Raw genomic sequence first — 21088 nt, forward strand, 5'->3', positions numbered from 1 at the left:
GTTCCAGGACAGCCAGGGCTATTCAGAGAAACCCTGTCTCGAAAAAACAAAAACAAACCAAAACAAAACAACAACAACAAAATCTTTAAAAAACATAACAAACAAAAAACCCCACATTTATCTAAGGGTGGGGGGGGGGTCATGGGAACCATTGTCTGAGTAATTATCAGGTTTGGGAACAAGTGCCTTTCTTTACCCAGTAAGGTGTCTTGGTTCCAATTTGGTTTCCTCTTTTCAAAACAAGCCTAGTAACTGCTTCTTTGGCCACTGCTAGGGGAAAATAAACTAACTGGTTGGCATAGCATACACATGCAATAATAGTTGTTAATATAATTCCTGCTAAGTCAAAGTGCTGTGACGGGCTGAGGTCAGGTGAGTGAAAGCTTTCGCAGCCCACGCTGGCCTTGGACTCTTGCAGATGACGTTGAACTACTGACCTGCCTGTCTCCACATCCCTGGCGCTGGGACTCCAGGAGTGCTGACCACCACATTTTTTAAAAATATTTTTTATTAGGTATTTTCCTCATTTACATTTCCAATGCTATCCCAAAAGTCCGACCACCACATTTTTAATTCTCCTAAATGTTGTGCATTTTTTCCACCACAAACCAGGATCACACCTTTAATCCCAACACTCTGGAGCCTAAAGTAGGCGGATCTGTGAGTTTGAGGTCAGGCTGGTCTATCTATTAAGTTTTAGGAGAGCCGGGCGCGCATGCGCGTGTGGTGTTGCACACCCCTGCAATTCTAGCATTTGAGAAGTTGAGGTAGAAGGTTGGCCACGAATTCAAGGCCAACACGGGGCTACAAACTGAGTACTACGGCAACAAGGGCTATATCTCAAAGCCCTGTTTCTATGGTGGTGGCGCACGCCTTTAATCCCAGCACTTGGGAGGCAGAGGCAGGCGGATTTCTGAGTTCGAGGCCAGCCTGGCCTACAAAGTGAGTTCCAGGACAGCCAGGACTATACAGAGAAACCCTGTCTCGAAAAAAAAAAAAAAAAGATTTTGAGTTCACAGGCTTATTTTAATACGAGAACTTTAGAGAGAGACTATATAAGTCCTCCGCAGCCACCAAATGACCTAAGAACCTGGGCTCCGTGACGCCCAGCATTGAAGCGTGGCGGGCTGCTTCTGGACCGGCTTTCTGTCCACTCAGCGCCAGCGCGCGTCCGTGACTGGGGTGTTTGCATCCCGCACAGCCTGCCTGTAAGTGTGCACTGGCCACCCTTGGCCTTCGAACATGGAAGGTCACTACGTGGCTCCCGCATCCCGCTCGCTCTCATCTCTCTTTGAAAGTGAGGCGTTTTCATCTGCACCAGAGCGCTCCGTCGTCCCCAGCCCTGGCGCGTTTCCACGAACTCCGACTACGCAGAGGCCGATCCTCTCCCCGCCAAAGCTCTGACGCGCGCGGGTGTCCCGACAGTCCCAGCCTCCCGCGACTTTCCCCGCCTCCCAGCGTTCCTCTTCCTCAGTGATTGGACGCGGTCCCTGTCCCTTTTGACTCCCGACCACGTCCCCTCCCCGCCCAGCCGCCTCCAGCTTCTCCTCAATCGAACCCACGGCGCTCCTGGCTGGAGGCTGTGAGGGGGCTATGGGTGTACCTGCGGGGTCCGAGTTGTCCCGGACTGGCCCCTCCCCGGACCCCAACCACTCCCACCGGGCCGGTCCTCCCCCCCACCCCCGCAGGCTCCACTGGCCCCAGGACTGCTCCCCGGCTCCTAGTCTCGCCCGCCACTCTTCGGCCCCTCCCTCCTTGCCGCCGCTCGCACGTCTGGAGCGCCCCGGCCGAGCGGGTGGCGCGCCGGGGGCATGCGCTCCATGAGGGCTCTGCAGAACGCGCTGAGCCGCGCAGGCAGCCACGGTCTGCAGGGAGGCTGGGGTCACCTGAGCCGGGGCCCGCTTCTGGGCAGGGGCGTCCGGTATTACCTCGGTGAGGCCGCGGCGCAGGGCAGGGGGACGCCGCACAGCCACCAGCCGCAGCACTCGGATCAGTAAGGCTCGCGGGACAGGGGCAGGGGACAGGCTGGCTCCCACTCCCACTGTCGTTCTCGCTAGCTCCCTGGGAGTCCCCTTCCCCAGAGAGGGAGCGCATCTCATCTCCTCTCCGCGCTCACTAGCCTGCGATGCCTTTTCCTTTAGATGTGGGGCTTTGGGTCCGCCGCGCTCGGGCGGTCAGGTGCTGTCCGCCCGGGAGGGCGTTTGGGCAGGTCGGTCTTCGAGATGATGCCTGTCCAAGGTGCGTACTTATTTGGGAACGCAGATGAGCGCGGAGTGTTGCTTGGTGCACGTGTCTGAGTGCAGGGCCGAGTGCACACCTGCCCATCCCCAGCCTCTCTTTCTTCTCTGGTCCCAGTATTTTAGGGAATTTGTGGATATCGAACAGCTTCCTGCCCCAGGTCCAAGTGCGCTTGGGTCTGACTGTGTGGGGTTTCTTGTCTCTGCCAGTGGGTAATGTGCGGTGTGCGTCATTGCTGATGCGCACGTAGGTGCGTATGTGTCCGGAGTGTTTTTGTAGCAGAGCTTAACCGTGGAATATTTTATATGCTGGCAAAACACTGATAATCAAGTTTCCAACTTGGTTTTGGAATGCGTTGATTATTCATAAATGAGAAAATTGTGAGACAGTTCCTAAACAAGTCAGCTATTACGTTGCTCCGCCTCTCTAAATTGAAGAGTTTTTTTCCCTTTGGGGCCATCTTCAACCCAGGAAGTCGACACCCCCCACCCCCACCCCAGCACACACTGCCCAGGAATGCTTAGTAGCTGGGCTTTCTCTCCATCCCCAAAGTGTTTTCAAAGCATGAAATTTGTTATCCTCAGATATCCAGCTGGACGTTTTCCTGGTAGCTCCTGCCTCATGGCAGTATAGGAAATGGACCGTTTTCCCTATCATATCTTCTTAGTGATATTTAGAAACATATGCACACCATAATTAAATGAACCAGACTGACAGCAAACTACCTCAACACCAATAAATATGGTCGGGTAAGCAAATACCATTTGCTTATCCGTTCCCTTGTAAGACCTTTGGGGTGGGGAGCCAGAGGCATCCCTGGATCCTTCTTACCCATCACAATTCACTGCAGTATGTGACAGAATTGTGTTGTTGTTGTTGTTTGTTTATTTCAAGACAGGCTTTCTCTGTGTAGCCCTGGCTGTCCTGGAATTCACTCTGTAACCCAGGCTGGCCTGGAAACTCAGATCCATCTGTCTCTGCCTCCCCAGTGCTGGGATTAAAGGCATACGGCACTACCACCTGGATGTGACTGAATATTTGTAGGAGACCTAGTTTTTTGTGGCTGCTTGTGTTCCAGGGAACTAATTGGTAAAGGTCTTGAACCTTGGCTCCCTGGGTAGAGGAGTTAACAAAGGGAGAGAAGTTTCTGTGTTTGGAAGGTAAAGGAGGTTGGCAAAGAAGAAATACATTGTAATTCTGATTATTTAAAAGTATATAGTTTAGGGCTTGAGACCCAGACATTCAGAGTACTTGTTACTCTGGCAAAGGACTTGGATCTGATTCCCAGCACTGCACATGATGGCTCACAACCATCTGTAAATCCCAGGGACTCACATGGGCATTCATACACACACAAATCTTTTTTTTTTTAAAGATTTTATTTATTATATGTAAGTACACTGTAGCTGTCTTCAGACACTCCAGAAGAGGGCGCCAGATCTCGTTGCGGATGGTTGTGAGCCACCATGTGGTTGCTGGGATTTGAACTCTGGACCTTCGGAAGAGCAGTCGGGTGCTCTTACCCACTAAGCCATCTCACCAGCCCCACACACAAATCTTAAGACAAAAGTTTCTCTGTGTAACCCTGGCTGTCCTGAACCTCACTCAGGATTGTCCTCAATCTGACAAATACCCTCCTACCTCTTCTTCCCAGTACTTCCAAGGCTGAGATTGAAGGTGTGTGCCACCACCATCCTGCTTGGTTTATGAACTTTTTAAAAAAAATGTATATAGGTGTTTTGCTTTGTATATGTGTATGTGTACCATGTGCAAGCCTGGTACCTGCTGAGGTCAGAGGAGGTGTTGGATCCCCTGAAACTGGAGCCACTACATGGGTATTAGGAATTGAATCCAGGTCCTCTGTAAGAACAACTGCTCTTAACCACTAAGCTAGCTCTTCAGCCCTGGAGTATTTGATACTCCTGAAGAGGGCCCATGCCCAGTTTCCAGCACCCACTTGGTGGTTAGCGCAACTATCCATAACTCTAGTTCCAGGGTACCTGGTTTGTTCTGACTTCTCAGGGTACCAGGCTGGGTGTGTTGGCCTTTAGCCCCAGTAGTCAGGAGGCAGAGGCAGGAGGATTTCTGTGAGTTCCAGGACTGCCTGAACTACATAGTAAGTTCTGAGATAGCCAGGCCTACATAGAAAGACTCTTAGAACAAACAAAAAAAAAATCCTAGATAAGTCAAAGATGAGAATAAAACCCCCAGTATTAGAGATAACTAGTTAATACTGTGATATAACCATATGTTATAACATCTTATATATGTTATATATGCATGGGCTTGTAATTTAACAAAAATAAAATTATGATATTCATAGTATTTGGTAAGCTATGTTTCCCATTTATGAATTTATTTTTAATTGATCTTTAGTGTAAGCATATGAGTACCAGTGTGCCACATGTTCATGTCAGTGGACAACTTTTCGGAGTTGGTTCTTTCCTTCTACCTTTACGTGGTAGAAGGGTTTCATGGGTCAAACTCACTGCCGGAGTTGCCTAGCAAGCACTTTTTTTCTGCAGAGCCATCTTGCTTACCCTATATTCACTTTTTAAAATGGCTTTCTAAAAGCCCGGCTGGGGTCTTTGTTGATCTTCCTGCATCTGCCTCCCAAGAGCTATGGGGTTATTGGATGGGCTCTCCCTCTGGACATGTCTATGGCAAGGGCATGGGCATCTTTTCACAACTGTTTATAGTTCCAGCACTGGAGATGTAGGTAGTTCAAGATCATATGTAACTACATATCAAGTTCAAATCCAGCCTGGGCTAAATGGAACCTCCTTAAAAACTGTCTTAAGCTAAGCATGATGGTGCATGCTTTAGTCTCAGCACCCAAGAGGCAGAGGCAGGTGGATCCCTGAGTTCAAAGCCAGCCTGGTCTACAGAATGAGTTCCAGGACAGCCAGAGCTACACAGAGAAAGCCTATCTTAGGGGAAAAAAAAGTTTTCTAAGTCTACTAATATTAAAAGAAGTCTTAGCTGGGCGTGGTGGCGCACGCCTTTAATCCCAGCACTCGGGAGGCAGAGGCAGGTGGATTTCTGAGTTCGAGGCCAGCCTGGTCTACAGAGTGAGTTCCAGGACAGCCAGGGCTACACAGAGAAACCCTGTCTCGAAAAACCAAAAAAAAAAAAAAAAAAAAAAAAAAAAGAAGTCTTAACATCAGCGGTTCTCCACCTTCCTAATGTACTAAAGGGCTTAACCCTTCAACCCTTTAAAACAGTTCTTTATGTTGTGCTGACCCCCAATCGTAAAATAATTTTCATTGTTACTTCTGTGAGTTCCATTGAATTGTAATGTAAATATCTGTGTTTTCTGATGGTCTTAGGCCCCTCCTGTGAAAGGGTTGTTTGACCCCAAAGGGTCAAGACCTACAGGTTGAGAACCATTGCTTTAGATGTTTTTTGGAGTTTTATACCAGTGTGAGAGACCTTTGCGGCTGGTGTGGAGACAAAAGCATACAGTGGCAGAGAACAGACAGGAAGTTCGTGATTGGCTTATTTTATATAGGGCAGTTTATCATGGAGTAAGGTCTTAGATAGGCCTCACTCCACCTGTGTGAGGTAGACATTCTATATCTTTATTCCATAGATAAGTAATATTAAGCAATATTAATATTGCTACCTATAGCAATTGGGAGCAAAGTAGGACTGCACTGTGCAGGAGAGAAGAGGGTGCATTTGAGAGAAAATAGGAAGATGAATTTGCCCAGTGTTAGTTACTAACTCACTGTAGACGCAGAACGTGGGAACAGTCAGACTGATGCTGTGTTTCCATCTCGTACCAATCCTCATGGGAAACACAAGGAAAGACACACACCATTGCTGGATGCACTCTGTTTCCAGTGTTTGCCGGACATCAGTACCTGGAATGATTTAGGAGGTGGCTCGAAATAAAGGACTGAAAAGTTCAGAGTTCCTTTTAAAAGAGACTAGAGAGTCAGATTAGCAACCTCTTGCACTGGGGTGAAAGTTAGGATCACAGAACCTGCCAGATGGTTCAAAGAGGAGACTTAGGATGACAGCCCATGGCAGGTCCGTGTTCCAGCAGGAGGAGGAGGAGGAGGAGGGAGCATCCTCAGGCTCCTGCCTTCCCCTCTCTTCCCCCAAACAGTGACGCCTCACACAGTGGCATGCTGCCTCGACTTGGTGACCTGCTTTTCTACACTATTGCAGAGGGACAGGAGCGTATCCCTATCCACAAGTTCACCACGGTGAGTGGCTATCTATCTGCCAATTCAGAGAATCCTGATTCCTTAGAGTCTCTGGAACCTGTGAGGAGGGGATGGTCTAACAGTGTAGGGTAGCTAATGGCTGTCACTGGGGGATGGGAAATACAGAGGGATAATGGCTGCCTGGGCTAAAAAGCCAAGGCCATCCTTCCCCCAAGTCCAGAGGAGAACACCTTTTGTGAGCTGTGGCAAGAGGCTTGCTAGCCTTCCAAGTTCCAAAACCAATTTGTTCTACCAGTTGTAATTGGGGTGGAGTGACTTGAGTAGCTATTGGGAAACACTGAGGTATGGATTGCTGTCCTTGGCTGACCTAGCCAGATCTCTTCTTCCCCCTCAAAGGCTCTGAAGGCCACTGGACTGCAGACGTCAGACCCACGGCTCCAGGACTGCATGAGCAAGATGCAGCGCATGGTCCAAGAGTCCAGCAGCGGTGGCCTCTTGGACCGAGAGCTCTTCCAAAAGTGAGAGCCCCAGAGATGAGCATTGACCCCCAAAACAGTTCTGTAGGAGGAAATATCTTGGGAATTAAACAGTTCAACCCTTCATTTTGTTAGTAGCTTCTAGGAGATGTTCTCAAACCGGGCGTGGTGGCGCACGACTTTAATCCCAGCACTTGGGAGGCAGAGGCAGGCGGATTTCTGAGTTCGAGGCCAGCCTGGTCTACAGAGTGAGTTCCAGGCCAGCCAGGGCTACTGAGAAACCCTGTCTCGAAAAAAACAAAAACAAAAACAAAAAAAAACCATAGAAGATGTTCTCATACATATATGGTGTATATATTAGGACTTCTCAATGCTAAAGCCCATAGCTGTGGTTATTCTGATTTTAATGTTTTTTTTTTTTTCTCAGAATGTCTTGAGATATCTTTCCATGTCTTTAGAACATATCATTTTAGAGGTTAGGAAATTTAAACCTAGGGAGATGAAATGATATTCCAAAAGTCACACGACTGCTAGTCCAAAACCAAATGAACACTTCAACCTTCCTTACCTCTGACTTCCGTGCTCCCGAGTGAGTCCCAGCTGTGTCTCTCCAGCTCCTAACACACTCGTGTCTGGGATCCAGGTGTGTGAGCAGCAACATTGTGCTCCTGACTCAGGCATTCCGAAAGAAGTTTGTCATTCCTGACTTTGAGGAGTTCACGGGCCATGTGGATCGCATATTTGAGGATGCCAAAGAGCCCACTGGAGGCAAAGTGAGGGCCAAGGGGACGAGGGAGGGGAAAGGGCTCTGGGCCAGATACACAGTGCTTCTCAGAGAGGTCTTGGGGCTGTGGACTCAGTGATGGATGAGTAGAGCCTATAAAGTTGAGGACATGGTTTCATGTGTTTCCAGGTGTGACTCTAGTAGTATGTGACTTAGGACTTTTATGGATGTGGATGGCAGAAGCTAGGGTTTGGTGGCACAGGCCTGTCGTCTCAGCTCTTGTTGGGCTAAGACAGGTTCAGAAGTTTGAGTTCAGTATTGGTTATGTAGGGAGACCCTGTCTCAAAGTAAAGAGATTCAGTCCAGCCTTCAAGGAGACTTACAGGGACTGAACCTGAGAACCTAATCCTAGAATTGCCTTTTTTTTTTTTTTTTTTAATATTTCATGGGCTCTACTGTTTGGACTACAGAGATGTATGGTTGCAAGGGACTAAAGGCCTTGTTGGTTCTGGAAGGAATATACAAAAGGGGACAGATTTTAACTTTTACCTCAAAGTTTCTGACCCTGAGTACAGCTGTGTTGTTCTCCACAGTCACCTGTCTCCCTTTTCTTTACCCATTTATGCCCAGGTGGCAGCCTACATCCCGCACCTGGCCAAATCAAACCCAGACCTTTGGGGCGTCTCCCTGTGCACTGTGGATGGGCAGCGGTAAGATGCTGGGTGATGCTGGGCCTTGTAGTGTACCCCTTTAATCTCAGTACTCAGGAGGGAGAGGCAGGAGGATCTCTGAGTTTGAGACCAGCCTGGTATCATCCTGAGTGCCAGGACAGCCAGAGCTCTGCAGATAGACCCTGTCTCACAAACAAACAAAGATGCTGGGTGAGAGGCAGGAGCTGAGAGCACAGGTGCGGAACAAACTTCCTGAGCGCCAGGACAGCCAGAGCTCTGCAGATAGACCCTGTCTCACAAACAAAGATGCTGGGTGAGAGGCAGGAGCTGAGAGCACAGGTGCGGAACAAAGTCTAACCCCTTTTATGGTACCTGTCTCCTCCAGGCACTCTGTGGGCCACACGAAGATCCCCTTCTGCCTGCAGTCCTGTGTCAAGCCCCTCACTTACGCCATCTCCGTGAGCACCTTAGGCACTGACTACGTGCACAAGTTTGTGGGCAAGGAACCCAGTGGTCTGCGCTATAACAAACTCTCCCTCAATGAGGAAGGTGAGCATCTCCAGGGCTCAGGTTCATACCTGCCTTCTCCTGAGCCCTGTGCCTTGCCTCCTCCTCTGTGTCTTAGCCTTTGCTCTCCTCCAGGTAGGAACTGGACCCAACCCCGATTAGCTTCAGAGTGGGAACAGTGCAGAGTAGGCTTTCTTGGTGACTGACAAGACTGAGTGGTTTGTATTTCCCCAGGAATTCCCCATAACCCCATGGTCAATGCTGGTGCCATTGTGGTCAGCTCCCTGATCAAGGTCAGTGCATTTCTAACCTTCTGAAAGGTAATCTCTCAACTCCCCTTATCCCTACATCCCCATATCTGTTCAGTTCTCCAGGCAGATAGGGCAGGGGGTGGGGGGCTCCCGAGTCATTTGAGAGTTAATAAGAGGCATGGAAAAAATGCATCAGGAAGTCCTGTGCTATAAGCTGTAGATGTTAGTGATAGCTGCCACATTCGTCCCCTCACCCTCACCCCATGTGCTCCCTGCCCCCTCCCAGAGTTCTATGAGCAGGTCATGACCTTTGCCTAGGACCAAGAGCCAAATGCCAAGAGCAGGGGGAGGACAACACCATCAGGCATTGATTGGCCACTCCTGGGTGAGAGATATGCTGACAGAAGGGTGAATGGCCAGTCCAGGGCAGTCATTCACGTCACCTGGAACTGTGAGTTGGCCTTGAGCAAGTGATGTCCAACAGGCCCATCAGCTGCAGGTCTCCCAGGGCTTGAGCAAGAACGCAGGAGCAGTGTGGGCAGCGACACTCTGGGGCCAATCACGGTCCTTCCTGAAGAAGGTGGTGTTAGGAACCCTTCCCCCTAGGAACTCAGGTTTCAGAATCCTGGAGTGTTGACTCCTAGCTGAGCCTGCAGTGTTGACGGAAGTGAGCCTGGCGTGTGTGTGTGTGTGTGTGTGTGTGTGTGTGTGTGTGTCTGTCTGTCTGTCTGTCTGTCTGTGTCTGTGTGTCTCGCGAGTGCTAAAGTAAGCATGCCTCCCTGTTCTGGGGAGTCCTGTCGGCAGCCCTATCTTTGGGACCTGCCTCATCTCATCTTCTAGAGTTGGGGATGAAGAACATTTGGGCAGAACATTTGCTCCACCATGTGCAGAAACCCGAGGCACTTCAATCTCTGGCACTGCTATAAAGAAATCATTTTTGTTTCATTATCAATATATCTGGGGATATCTCAGTGACAGAACATTTGACCAGCATTCCTGAGGTCTTAGTTTCAGTCCTGGTAGTAGAAAGAAAAATCATTCATCAATATAACTGAATATTCAGCAGACACATTCCATTTCTGTCACAGAGGATCTGGGAATCAGGTATAAGCTAGAGTGAGGCTATAGAATGGGGCATAAAGGATGGGGGTATAGGCATGGTAGCATATGCCTGTAATGCCAGAATCCAGAAGTTCTGGGGCTGGAGAGATAGCTCAGCAGTTAAGAGCACTGACTGCTCTTCCAGAGGTCTTGAGTTCAATCCCCAGCAACTACATGGTGGCTCCCAACCATCTGTAATGGGATCTAATGCCCCCTTCTGGTGTGTCTGAAAACAGCTACAGTGTACTCATATACATTAAAAAAAAAATCACAAGTTCAAGGCTAGTCTGGGATACCTGAGACCTCTATTTAAAAGTAAATAAATAAATAAAACGGATAGTAGTAATCATGGATAAGGTGGAATTTAGAGACCGAAGTGGAGACAGAAGGAGTGAGCCGGGAGAGAGGAGAGGCAAGTAGATGGGGTGAGGTTATCTGAATCCTCATTCCTTGATAATTTTTTTTTTTTTTTTGGTTTTTTCAAGACAGGGTTTCATTTTGTTTGTTTGTTTGTTTGTTTGTTTCAACAATCCTCCTGCCTCAACCTCCCAAAAGCTGAGATTATAGGTGTGCATCACCACACGGGCTGGTGGTCTGGATTTTTCTATCACTAGACTACATAAACCTGCATGCACAAAAAGTCTCAGCTGCTTAAACAAGAAGTATCTGGTGCCTATAACATCAGTTACTCCAAGGCCAGAGGGGCTCTCAGCTACTGGATAACCCAGGCCTGACTCAGAGCAAACAAAGGACATTGTAAAATGTAACATTCCCAGAGCAAACAAAGGGCATTGTAAAATGTAACAGTCCCAGTAGCAAGGCTTGACTAAGCCCTCCTGCCCCTGCTGTCTGCCATCCTCCCAGACCTGGAATGCTGATTGCTTCCCCTTTCCTTCTGTGCAGATGGACTGTAACAAAGCAGAGAAGTTCGATTTTGTAAGTTCCTCTCACTCAACCCTCTCCTGCCTTTCTCTACCCCATGCTGTCCACACAGCTGCTACGGCTATCTCCAGAGGAGTGGGGACCGCTGGCTTCAGCTTCTTGAAGTCCCTACTCTCCTGGGCAAAGAGAGGGTCCGAGTGCCTTATCATCGGCCCGGGTGTGTTCGCTAGCGATCCTTAGTCTAAAGGTGTCTTTCTTACCTCTCTTCTCTTCCAGGTGTTACAGTATCTGAACAAGATGGCCGGGAATGAATTCATGGGGTTCAGCAATGCCACGTAAGACTCTGTTTAGGAGACTGGCTGAGTAGGTTGTACCTTTGAGCATGTGTATGCTTGGTGGGGGAAGGCGAGGAGGGAAGGGAAAGAGGACTATATATCATCGTAGGAAGAAATTTGGGGGGAATCTTGGCCTCTCAGCTTCCTCTGAGCTTCTGCATCGACATTTACTTACTTGGAGAAATAACATCCCATGTCTGATTACCACGTAATGAGAAAGGCAGCATGCTGGCTTGTGCTGAGGCCCTCGTCAAGACTCAGAGCCAAACATCTTGCCAGATTTCCTAGACAGAGTCACTAGACAGCTTCCGGTGGGTTTTGTTTCTGTTTGTTTACATTTAACCACAAAGCTACACCAGGTATTTGTTCAGGTTCTGAAGTTCCCACTAATACTTTGAGACTGTAAAGGCACGGCTTCCAGCCTCACACAGGCATCAGAATTCTGTATCCCAGGAAAGGTACCCTCCTTCTTTTCCCCCTACACACCCCTTAAGCTTCAAGCATGAAATTTGGTATTTGCTTCAGATTCCAGTCAGAGAAGGAGACTGGGGATCGGAATTACGCCATCGGTTATTACCTCAAGGAGAAGAAGGTAACTGGGAAAGGCCATAGAGAAAGTCCCTGAGAGTTCTACTGCCAGGTCAAGGGCAGGGGGTCGGGCTATGTGAGCCCCTGGCAATGTGAGCCTATGTCCTGAAGAGACTGCTACACCCTGTTCTTTGCAGTGCTTCCCTAAGGGTGTGGACATGATGGCTGCCCTTGATCTCTATTTCCAGGTAAGCAAACATTCCCGGGGTCAAGGGAACGGGACAGAGTGCCCTCCTGTTAAACGGTAGACACTCCTCTCTGGTGGTTCTGTTAGAACGTGTTGAAAGATCTAGATGTAGAGAACGTTATTCTACATTAACGTGTTCGAGTCTACATTGCCCTTTGACCTCTCTTGTCTCTGTAGCTGTGCTCTGTGGAGGTTACCTGTGAGTCAGGCAGTGTCATGGCGGCCACTCTGGCCAACGGCGGCATCTGCCCTATCACAGGGGAGAGCGTGCTGAGCGCCGAGGCCGTGCGCAACACCCTCAGCCTCATGCATTCCTGTGGCATGTATGACTTCTCAGGCCAGTTTGCCTTCCATGTGAGTGTTACCTGCTGTCCGGCTGCCTTGATTCCAGTGCCAAGAGGAGAGGGTAGCCAGGCAAATAGGCTAAGAATCCTTAGGGGATTTTTGTCAAATACATCACATTCCTTAAATATATAGACCCTTTCCATAGCTGGCTCCCATCTTAGATGCCACCTCTAGGGAGAGGCATGGCTGATTTATTTCTCTGTTCCCCCACGACAGGCTCTCACTGTGCAGCTGAGGGCAGTCTCAGAGTCAGTGATCCTCCTGCCTCATCCTCTAAAGTACTAGAAGGACAGTCATGCACTTAGCCTGGCTTTTTTTTTTTTCTTGTTTGATTTGGCATTGGGGATCAAACCTACACTGGGTAAGCCCTGTACCACACTATAAACTTCATCCCCAGCCCTGAAGACTTTCCTGGTTGCTCTGTCTCAAACAAAACTACCTCCATCTCTGATTGTAGTGCCCTGGTCCTTTTTTTTTTTTTTCCCGTGTTTGCTTGTCTATTTATAAAGGTTTATTTTTATTATTGGAAGGGATTCGTACAGGTGAATGTACGAGGCCACTGAGGGTGGAGGTGCTGGACCACCCCACACGCTGGAGTTACGGGTGGTTGTGAGCTTGCCAGGTCTGGTGCTTAAAACTGAACTGGGGTCCTTTGCAAGAACAGCCCAGGCTCTTAATTACTGAGCCATTTCTCCAGGTCCCACCTCACTTTTAAAAATATATATACATTTTTAAATTCCAGTGCCGGGGAGGCAGAGGCAGAACAATATCTGGTTTGAGGAACCCTGTCTCAATAAAACTTTTATTCATTTTTAAGTTATGTGTATAGGTGTTTTGCCTGCGTGTATGTCTGTGTACCATGTGCATGCAGTGCTCAGACAGGACAGAAGAGGGATCAGATCTTTTGGAACTGACAGACAATTGTGATCTGCCATGCAGGTGTTCTGAACCAAACCCTGGTCTTCCACTGAGCCATCCTCCCTTCAGCCCCCAGGTCCCATTTTTAAAATTTAAAAATGTATTTATTATGAGTATATATGTATGCATGATGGTGCATGTATGGAGGTCAGAGGACAACTTTGTAAAGGCTTTTCTCTCCATCCACCTTTACATGAGGTCTGGGGAGCAAACTTGGGTTGCTAGACTCGCCCAGCAAGCACCTTAACCTGATAGGCCATTTTGAAAGCCCTTGTTTATCTTTCTGTCTGCCTTCTACTCCCAGAATAGAAGTTGACCGAGAGGCCACTTCCTGGGGCTGGAAAGACAGACGGCTCTGTGTTCTGGAGCACCTGCTGCTTTTGTAGAGGACCTGGGATCAGCTCACCCACATGGTGGCTCACAACCATCTGTAACTTCAGCTCCAGAGCATCCATTGTCCTCCTCTGGCCTCCTTGGGTAGTAGGCACACATGTGGTACACATACATACACTCATATACATAAAGTTAAAAAGTAATTTGTCTTTTTAAAAGGAAGGTTGGAGAACACTTCCTGGCTTGAACACAACACACAGGAGAGTGCTGTTGGTGTCTCAGCAAGCATTCCCTAAATGTATTGATGCACACGGTAGAAGAGAGTAGTCGGAGGCAGATAGAAAAATCTAAGAGGTTGAGGTGGGTGTGGCCTTGCCTGTGCAATCACTTTGACTAGTCCACCTTGTTCCTCAGGTTGGCCTGCCAGCCAAGTCAGCTGTGTCAGGAGCCATCCTCCTGGTTGTACCCAATGTCATGGGGATGATGTGTCTGTCACCGCCGTTAGACAAGCTGGGGAACAGCCAAAGGGGCATCAATTTCTGCCAGGTGAGTTGTTCTGCATATAGAAGTTAATACTGTTTAGTCAAGAATAAGTCAGTGGTGCCGGGCTGTGGTGGTGCACGCCTTTAATCCCAGCACTCGGGAGGCAGAGACAGGCAGATTTCTGAGTTCGAGGCCGGCCTGGTCTACAGAGTGAGTTCCAGGACAGCCAGGGCTACACAGAGAAACCCTGTCTCAGAAAAAACCCCAAAAAAAAAAAAAAAGAAAAGAAAAGAATAAGGTAAGCACTGTAAGAGCAACTGTGAGCTCCCAGGAAGGGCAGGGATAAGTAAACAATTCTTTTGGCTTCTAATTCTAGAAGTTGGTGTCTCTCTTTAACTTCCACAACTATGACAACCTGCGGCACTGCGCTCGGAAGCTAGACCCACGGAGGGAAGGAGGAGAGGTTCGGGTAAGGAAGACCCGGTAGCCTAAAGGGTATTTTAGAAGGTATCATACATTCCACAAGACTTCAGCAGTGGCCTTGGTCTAGAGGCCCATGGAGGAGGGCCACAGGGGTGAGCTGAGCATGGCTGGCTGGCTTCACAGCCATAGTTCATCTCAGGTGGGTGCAATGTGTGTTCCAGAACAAGACCGTGGTGAACCTGTTATTTGCTGCATATAGTGGAGATGTCTCGGCCCTTCGAAGGTAATTCTGTCATGACTAAATAGAGGTAATAAAATACTCGCGGTACCACATCTTATTAGAACACAGTGTAGCAAACTGCTAAATGCTTCGGTTTACCGGTTAGACTAGAGAAGCTGCATTTAAATAAGTGTCTGTAGGTTCATTGTGTACACATGCCTGTTTGCCCAGTTGTACATTTGTATGTGTGCCTGTGGTAGCCAGAGGACAATTTCAGATGTCATAACCTATCAAGCCCCAGGGACTTACCTGTCCCCACCCCCCACCAATCTAGGATTAAAAACCAGTGCTACTATATATATATATTTTTTTTTTCAATGTAGAGTCTGTGGATCAAACTCAGGTCTCAGGTCCTCATGCTTGGCGGGCAAGCACTTCACTGAGCTATCTCTCCAGCCTGAGGATTTGTTGTTTTAAAATCAAAGCGCCTGCCGTGAGTTAAGAATTCATCAACTCTGGGGGCTAGTGAGATGGCTCAGTGGGTAAGAGCACCCGACTGCTCTTCTGAAGGTCCGAAGTTCAAATCCCAGCAACCACATGGTGGCTCACAACCACCCATAATGAGATCTGACTCCCTCTTCTGGTGTGTCTGAAGACAGCTACAGTGTACTTACATATAATAAATAAATAAATAAATAAATAAATAAATAAATCTTAAAAAAAAAAAAAAGAATTCATCAACTCAGCCCATCTTTAATCCCAGCACTCAGGAGGCAGAGGCAGGCGAATTTCTGAGTTCGAGGCCAGCCTGGTCTACAAAGTGAGTTCCAGGACAGGGCTATAAAGAGAAACCCTGTCTCAAAAAACCAAAAAAAAAAAAAAAGGAAAAAAAGAAAAGAATTCATCAACTCGGGGGCTGGAGAGATGGCTCATCTCTGACTGCTCTTCCAGAGGTCCTGAGTTCAATTCCCAGTAACTACATGGTGGTTCACATCCATCTGTAATGGGGATCCGATGCCCTCTTCTGGTGTGTCTGAAGACAGTGACACTGTACTAACACACATGAAATAAATAAATAAATCTTAAAAAAAAAAAAAAGAATTCATGCACTAATGGCTTGGGTTTGACAAGCATAGTCATTGGAAGTGACTCATATACAATCCTCAATGGATTGCCAACAGGAACCCTTCCAGTCTGGCCCCACTTCAGAATGCTATCTAAGTGATTCCAGACTGGCATGGGTAACCCACGCGACTTCCCACTCCCCTCAGGTTTGCATTGTCGGCCATGGATATGGAGCAGAAGGACTATGACTCCCGCACCGCCCTACATGTCGCTGCAGCTGAAGGTATCTTTTTGGTTTGGGATTTTTTGTTTGTTTTTCATGACAGGGTTTCTCTGTGTGGCCCTGGCTGTCCTGGAACCTGCTCTATAGACTAGGCTTGACTCAAACTCTGCCTCCCAAATGCTTCGATTAAAGGCATGTGCCAGCACTGCCCAACTCAGCTGTAGGTATTCAGAGGGTTAAAGATGGATACCTGAGCAGAGTGGAGGGCCCTTTCTCTTCTACCAGGTGTCCCCTATCATTATGCCCATAAAGGGCAATGGCTAGCTAGTTTTGTCTACCGGTCTTTCAGCCGACAGGGAGACTAGACTGTAACTAGGGGCTGGCAAGAGCAAATATTGAGGACTTCTCTCCTCCCCTCTGGTACAGACTCTAGCTACCGAGGGTCTACACCAAACAGTTCAGGACCTACCTGCACGCTCTCATTTTCCTCCTACCTATATTCATTCCTAGGACACATTGAAGTTGTCAAATTTCTGATCGAGGCTTGCAAAGTGAATCCTTTTGTCAAGGACAGGTGGGTAGTATTTAATCCTAAAGGGAAGGAGGTCAGCCTTCCGGCCATTGTGCATACACATGCAACAATGGCTCTCTCCCCGTCCTCTTTGCCTAACTGTGATCCCTGCTCCTCATAGGTGGGGTAACATTCCCCTGGACGATGCTGTGCAGTTCAACCACCTGGAGGTCGTCAAACTGCTTCAAGATTACCATGACTCCTACTTGCTCTCTGAGACTCAAGCTGAGGCGGCAGCTGAGACCCTGTCCAAAGAGAATCTAGAGAGCATGGTGTGAGCACAGGCCCAGGGGCAGTCCCTGCTCCAGAAAAAGCATGAGCTGGCCACACATTTAACCCACAGCCACCAAAAATACTACAGCAAGCTGCTTCCTTGGGGATCAACACGGCCATTCGGTGACACAGGCCAGTGTTTTCTATGAGAATCAAAGCGCCCCATCCGTTCAGTGCACAGCACAGAGAAAAGCCTCAATGGATACCTGAGCAGAGCTAGCTACAGAGACCTCCAGATACAGCTTGAGAGTAACCCGGGTCTTTACCCAGGTCCCCTTTTCCTCTCTGAAGAAATCATCATGCCAACAAGCAATTTCCTTGGAGAGCCTCTAGCTACATGCATATGTATCTGCCGCAGAGTAAGAGAAACGGGTGAGAGCCAAACCACCCGTTTAGAAGTCTGCGGAGATCTGTCCATCTTAGCCAGGACACGCTGCTACTGCTGACAGCAATTTTATAGACAGAGTATTTTGTGTTCAAATAAACTTTAATTACATGAATTATAATTTTTATTTTATATTTTGCTAAATTCAGTCATTCTCTTTCTCCCCTAAGGACATCATCAGTTATCACTTTTGTAGCACCCAGGGTCAGACAAGTCCAAACTGTATATTCCACATACATATTCAACTGTTTCACCAGGTTTTCCTCAAACCAAAATACTGCTTTTATTAAGTACATTCTATGGCCAAGGGAGATGGGAGTTGTGGGTCTGAACAGGCTCCAAAGTGGATTGTGTAAAGCTGTCTTTTTTCTGGAGCTTTGAACTGTGGCAGATACACAGAAGGAACTTATCAAGGGTAAGGTTTCTGGCACCCTAGCCAGACATGTCTCCCTAGTGTCTCTTTCCCTTTGTCACATAACTGGCACAATGGTTATGGCAAACCGCCTAGGTATCAGGTATCCAGAAGACAGATGGACTCAGAGTGGAGATAGCTGCATTTGGGTTGGACTGACATCTCTAGTGCTGAGGTACAACTCAGGAAGCCAGAACCCAAGAATCTGAGGTGCATCAGAGAAAAGGCCAAGTCTGTGGCTGCCACTCCCCCAGCCAGAGGTAGAGAGCACTTACTCTAGAGAATCTGGTGAACCCCCAAAACAAGTTACATGTGGATAAGGGAAGGGGCCGAGAAACAGGACCGCAGGACTGAACAGTCTAAGGTGCCTGGGCACAAGTAGAAGGACCCAAAGAACTGGCCTGAGGAGGAGATTCCCCTGATGACCTAGGAAACTGGCGACTTTGGCTGTATACCTAGCGTTTACAGAGTAGGGCCCAGGGGAAGATGGCTACAATATTGCACAAAGGATCCCAACAGAATTGTGAGAACTACCAGTTGCTTGAAACAAAGTAAAATCGCTTTAGACACTAAGGGCAGAAAGCTGGCCATGAGCATGATTCAGGGTCTTGGCCACATTAGAGGCCCTTGGGCACTTCGAGTCCTGAGTGGGTTAGCAGCTCTCCATCCCAAAGAGCAAAAGCAGGTGCCACTGGGCCCCGGAAATCTGTCTGTAGTGTGTGGACCACAGAGATCCGACTCACATCCACCAGGCTCAGCTTCTTTGCCTCATAGTCCAGCAGCAGCCCCACCTTCTCTGGTTGCCCAATACCCTTAATTGGGGCTTTTTCGTTGGCCAACATGCTGTGCCACTTGCGCTGGGCATAGGAAAACACCCAGGAACGATCATCAGCACCGACGCAGCTGTCCCGGGACATGTCCACTTCTGCCACTCCTATCCGGAACTGCTGGGAGCGCTTCACTGTTACCTCCCAGTAGTGCCTACCACTGTTGACTGTGGTGTCTCCGAGCACCACTGCCCACTCCCGGAAGCGCTCCAAATTCAGGGCCACCTTGGTGGGTTCCAGTCCCACCAAGCCATATTTGACACCCGTGTCGCCTCTGAAGAGTGCCAGGCTGCTGTGGGCCGTTTTTTCTTCCAGTTTGAAACTGATGCCTGAGGGCAGAGCAAAAAAAGAACCCGTAACCCTGGGGCTGTGTTTGATCTGAAAGCTGTCCAGGCGATGACGGGAAATCGAGAAAAGTCAAAGTCAAATGTTAATATGGAAAGAGCAGAGGTGCCGCTTTAGTAAGACAGCTCTGGGAGCTGCAAATCACTGACTGGGGAAGCCAGAAGCCGGTGCCCCAGGTTTGGAATCTTGCTAGATCAAGGCAGAGGGGAGGAGAAATGAGGAGTGGAGTTCTCTGATCGCGCTCTGGGAATGACACGTTAACTACTTTGGAGTGACAGAGTAAAAAAGAAATATGCCTACCTCTCCGGGATTCCACAGCAGGGACTCCCCATCGCTTGGTGCCCCAGCGGTACAACTTCCAACAGCGTGCAAAGGGCAGCGCCATCTTGTGCCACAGATGCACGGGGCACGCCCCCCAGGGGACACCGACCAATGACTGGTCCGCGCCCGGAGCACGTGGTGCGAGACGCGAGTGTCCTGAGAAATCGGTATCTTGGTGATTTCTAGTCTGGCGAGCTAGACGTATTGATTATATCTCAACTAAGTAGGACACCCCTCACACACACACACACACACACACACACACACACACAGAGCCTGTGTAAACAGAGTCTCTGATTTGTTTGGTTTTCAAACAGGGTCTCCTGTAGCCTGGATTGGCCTGGAACTCATTATGTAGTCTGGGCTGGCCTCAATTTCATAAAAATCTACCTGCCTCTGCCTCCCAAGTGCTGAGACTAAATTAATGCATGCGATACCAAGTCTGGCAAGATAAAAGAAGTATTTTTTTTTTAAGTAGTTTAATCCGAGGGTCGGGGGGAGTGACACACACCCTTAATCGTAGCCCTCAGGAGGCAGAGGCAGGCAGTTTTCTATGAGTTCGAGGCCAGCCTGGTCTACATACCAAGTTCCAGGACAGGCGGAGCACCACACATTATTAAAAAAAAAAAAAAAAGCCTAAATCCGTTTCCCAGAGCCTCAGCATTCTCTTTGGACAGAATGTGTCTACATTCAAGCTTACTGTTCTGTCTTCTGAGACAGAATTACTATGTAACCTTTGCAGGCCTCAAACTCTAGATCCTCCTGCCTCAATTTCCCAAATGGCAGGTTGTGCTCCGTTTTTTATTATTATAGTTTGAGACAGGGTCTCAAGGATCCGCCTGCCTCAGCCCGCGGAGTGTTGGGATTAACAACATGACTTGTGCTCATTATTTTTTTTTTTTTTTTCGAGACAGGGTTTCACTGTGTATCCCTGGCTGTCTTGGAACTCACTCTGTAGACCAGGCTGACCTCGAACTCAGAAATCCGCCTGCCTCTGCCTCCCAGTGCTGGAATAAAAGGCGTGTGCCACTAACGCCCCCAGCTACCTCATTATTTTTTAATGTATAAATGAACTTGAAAGTGTGTGTGTGTGTGTGGGGGGGGGGAGTGGGTGTTGGTGGTGCAGTGACTCATTCTCTCCACCAGGGTTCAGTCAGGCCCAGCCTTTTCAGCCCCGTAACTGTAACTGTAGAGATGCAGTTTAACTTTTTTTTCCCCCCTTCTAATTACAAAGCTACTTTTAATACTTTGAGGTATGTCGCATACCTCAAAACTGGGAAGAGTAACCTCACTTTCCAGGTGTGGCCCAGGGTAAGAGAGGAAGGAAACACGAGAGGGACCTGCAGCAGACTTGCAAAGGGAATGCCGAAGAGAAGGAACTGTATAGCACGGTGGGAAGGTTCTGGCGCCTAGGCGAAGACCAAGAGGGTTGGTCACGAAGCCTTTCTCGTTTGCCTTTTACTGTTTCTGCTGCACGACCTCCGAGTCTCTCCGCCTGCGGGCGGCAGAGGAAAACAATCGTTATCCCGGCGCTTCCCCTTAACCGAGTCGCTCGCTCTCCTTGCTCTGTGCGAGCTTGCACTCGGGTACCGCGGTCCTGTAGCAGCTCCCACCTGCCTCGGTTGCATCCCATCTTCCTCTTCTATTGACTTTTAAACGTCGGAGCAAAAATGTTGAGGGAATTTCCCCTAGAGAGGTTGTGCCTGTTCTGTTAATGTTCGGGTTTGGATAATGAAGAGGGAATGGTTTCAGAACTGGGTCTCTGAAGCACCTATAGATAGACTTGCGCCTTCTTATTCCCTGCCCTCA

At 48.5% G+C, this 21088-nt stretch overlaps 2 protein-coding genes across 4 annotated transcripts; one reads left to right on the forward strand and one right to left on the reverse strand.

Annotated features, from left to right (window-relative positions):
* Positions 1–1550: 1550 nt before the first annotated feature.
* On the forward strand, positions 1551–17489 carry Gls2 (glutaminase 2). Of its 3 annotated transcripts, XM_085843263.1 has the most exons (19): positions 1891–1993; positions 2142–2238; positions 6353–6452; positions 6810–6931; positions 7533–7662; positions 8244–8323; positions 8670–8833; positions 9026–9084; positions 11047–11079; positions 11302–11360; positions 11886–11952; positions 12086–12136; positions 12313–12489; positions 14146–14277; positions 14591–14683; positions 14859–14920; positions 16129–16205; positions 16656–16719; positions 16838–17489. In XM_085843263.1, exons 3-19 carry the CDS (start codon positions 6372–6374, stop codon positions 16992–16994), a joined length of 1608 nt encoding a protein of 535 aa, XP_085699389.1. In that variant the 5' UTR covers positions 1891–1993; positions 2142–2238; positions 6353–6371; the 3' UTR covers positions 16995–17489. The 3 variants fall into 3 exon arrangements, with proteins under 3 accessions (XP_021030996.1, XP_085699389.1, XP_021030997.1); XM_021175337.3 differs by lacking the exon at positions 2142–2238 and having other exon boundaries at positions 1551–1993; XM_021175338.3 differs by lacking the exon at positions 1891–1993 and having other exon boundaries at positions 2018–2238.
* Positions 17490–18327: 838 nt separating this feature from the next.
* On the reverse strand, positions 18328–19372 carry Spryd4 (SPRY domain containing 4). Its single transcript, XM_021175339.3, has 2 exons — positions 19259–19372; positions 18328–18942 (listed from the first exon to the last, which is right to left on the reverse strand). Exons 1-2 carry the CDS (start codon positions 19341–19343, stop codon positions 18404–18406), a joined length of 624 nt encoding a protein of 207 aa, XP_021030998.1. The 5' UTR covers positions 19344–19372; the 3' UTR covers positions 18328–18403.
* Positions 19373–21088: the final 1716 nt, after the last annotated feature.

Source organism: Mus caroli, unplaced genomic scaffold (assembly GCF_978045245.1).
Source record: "Mus caroli unplaced genomic scaffold, Mus_caroli_1 scaffold_9, whole genome shotgun sequence".
Classification (NCBI taxonomy): Eukaryota; Metazoa; Chordata; class Mammalia; order Rodentia; family Muridae; genus Mus; species Mus caroli.

What these genes read in the sequence shown, in the direction of transcription:
- Spryd4 (XM_021175339.3), bottom strand. Translation starts at nt 19,343, where the DNA reads ATGGCGCTGCCCTTTGCACGCTGTTGGAAGTTGTACCGCTGGGGCACC. An exon ending in TGCTGTGGAATCCCGGAGAG is followed by an intron (nt 18,943 to 19,258) that starts GTAGGCATATTT and finishes CTCTGCCCTCAG; the next exon opens with GCATCAGTTTCAAACTGGAA.
- Gls2 (XM_021175337.3), top strand. Translation starts at nt 1,812, where the DNA reads ATGCGCTCCATGAGGGCTCTGCAGAACGCGCTGAGCCGCGCAGGCAGC. An exon ending in AAGAGCCCACTGGAGGCAAA is followed by an intron (nt 7,663 to 8,243) that starts GTGAGGGCCAAG and finishes ATTTATGCCCAG; the next exon opens with GTGGCAGCCTACATCCCGCA. An exon ending in AAGCAGAGAAGTTCGATTTT is followed by an intron (nt 11,080 to 11,301) that starts GTAAGTTCCTCT and finishes CTTCTCTTCCAG; the next exon opens with GTGTTACAGTATCTGAACAA.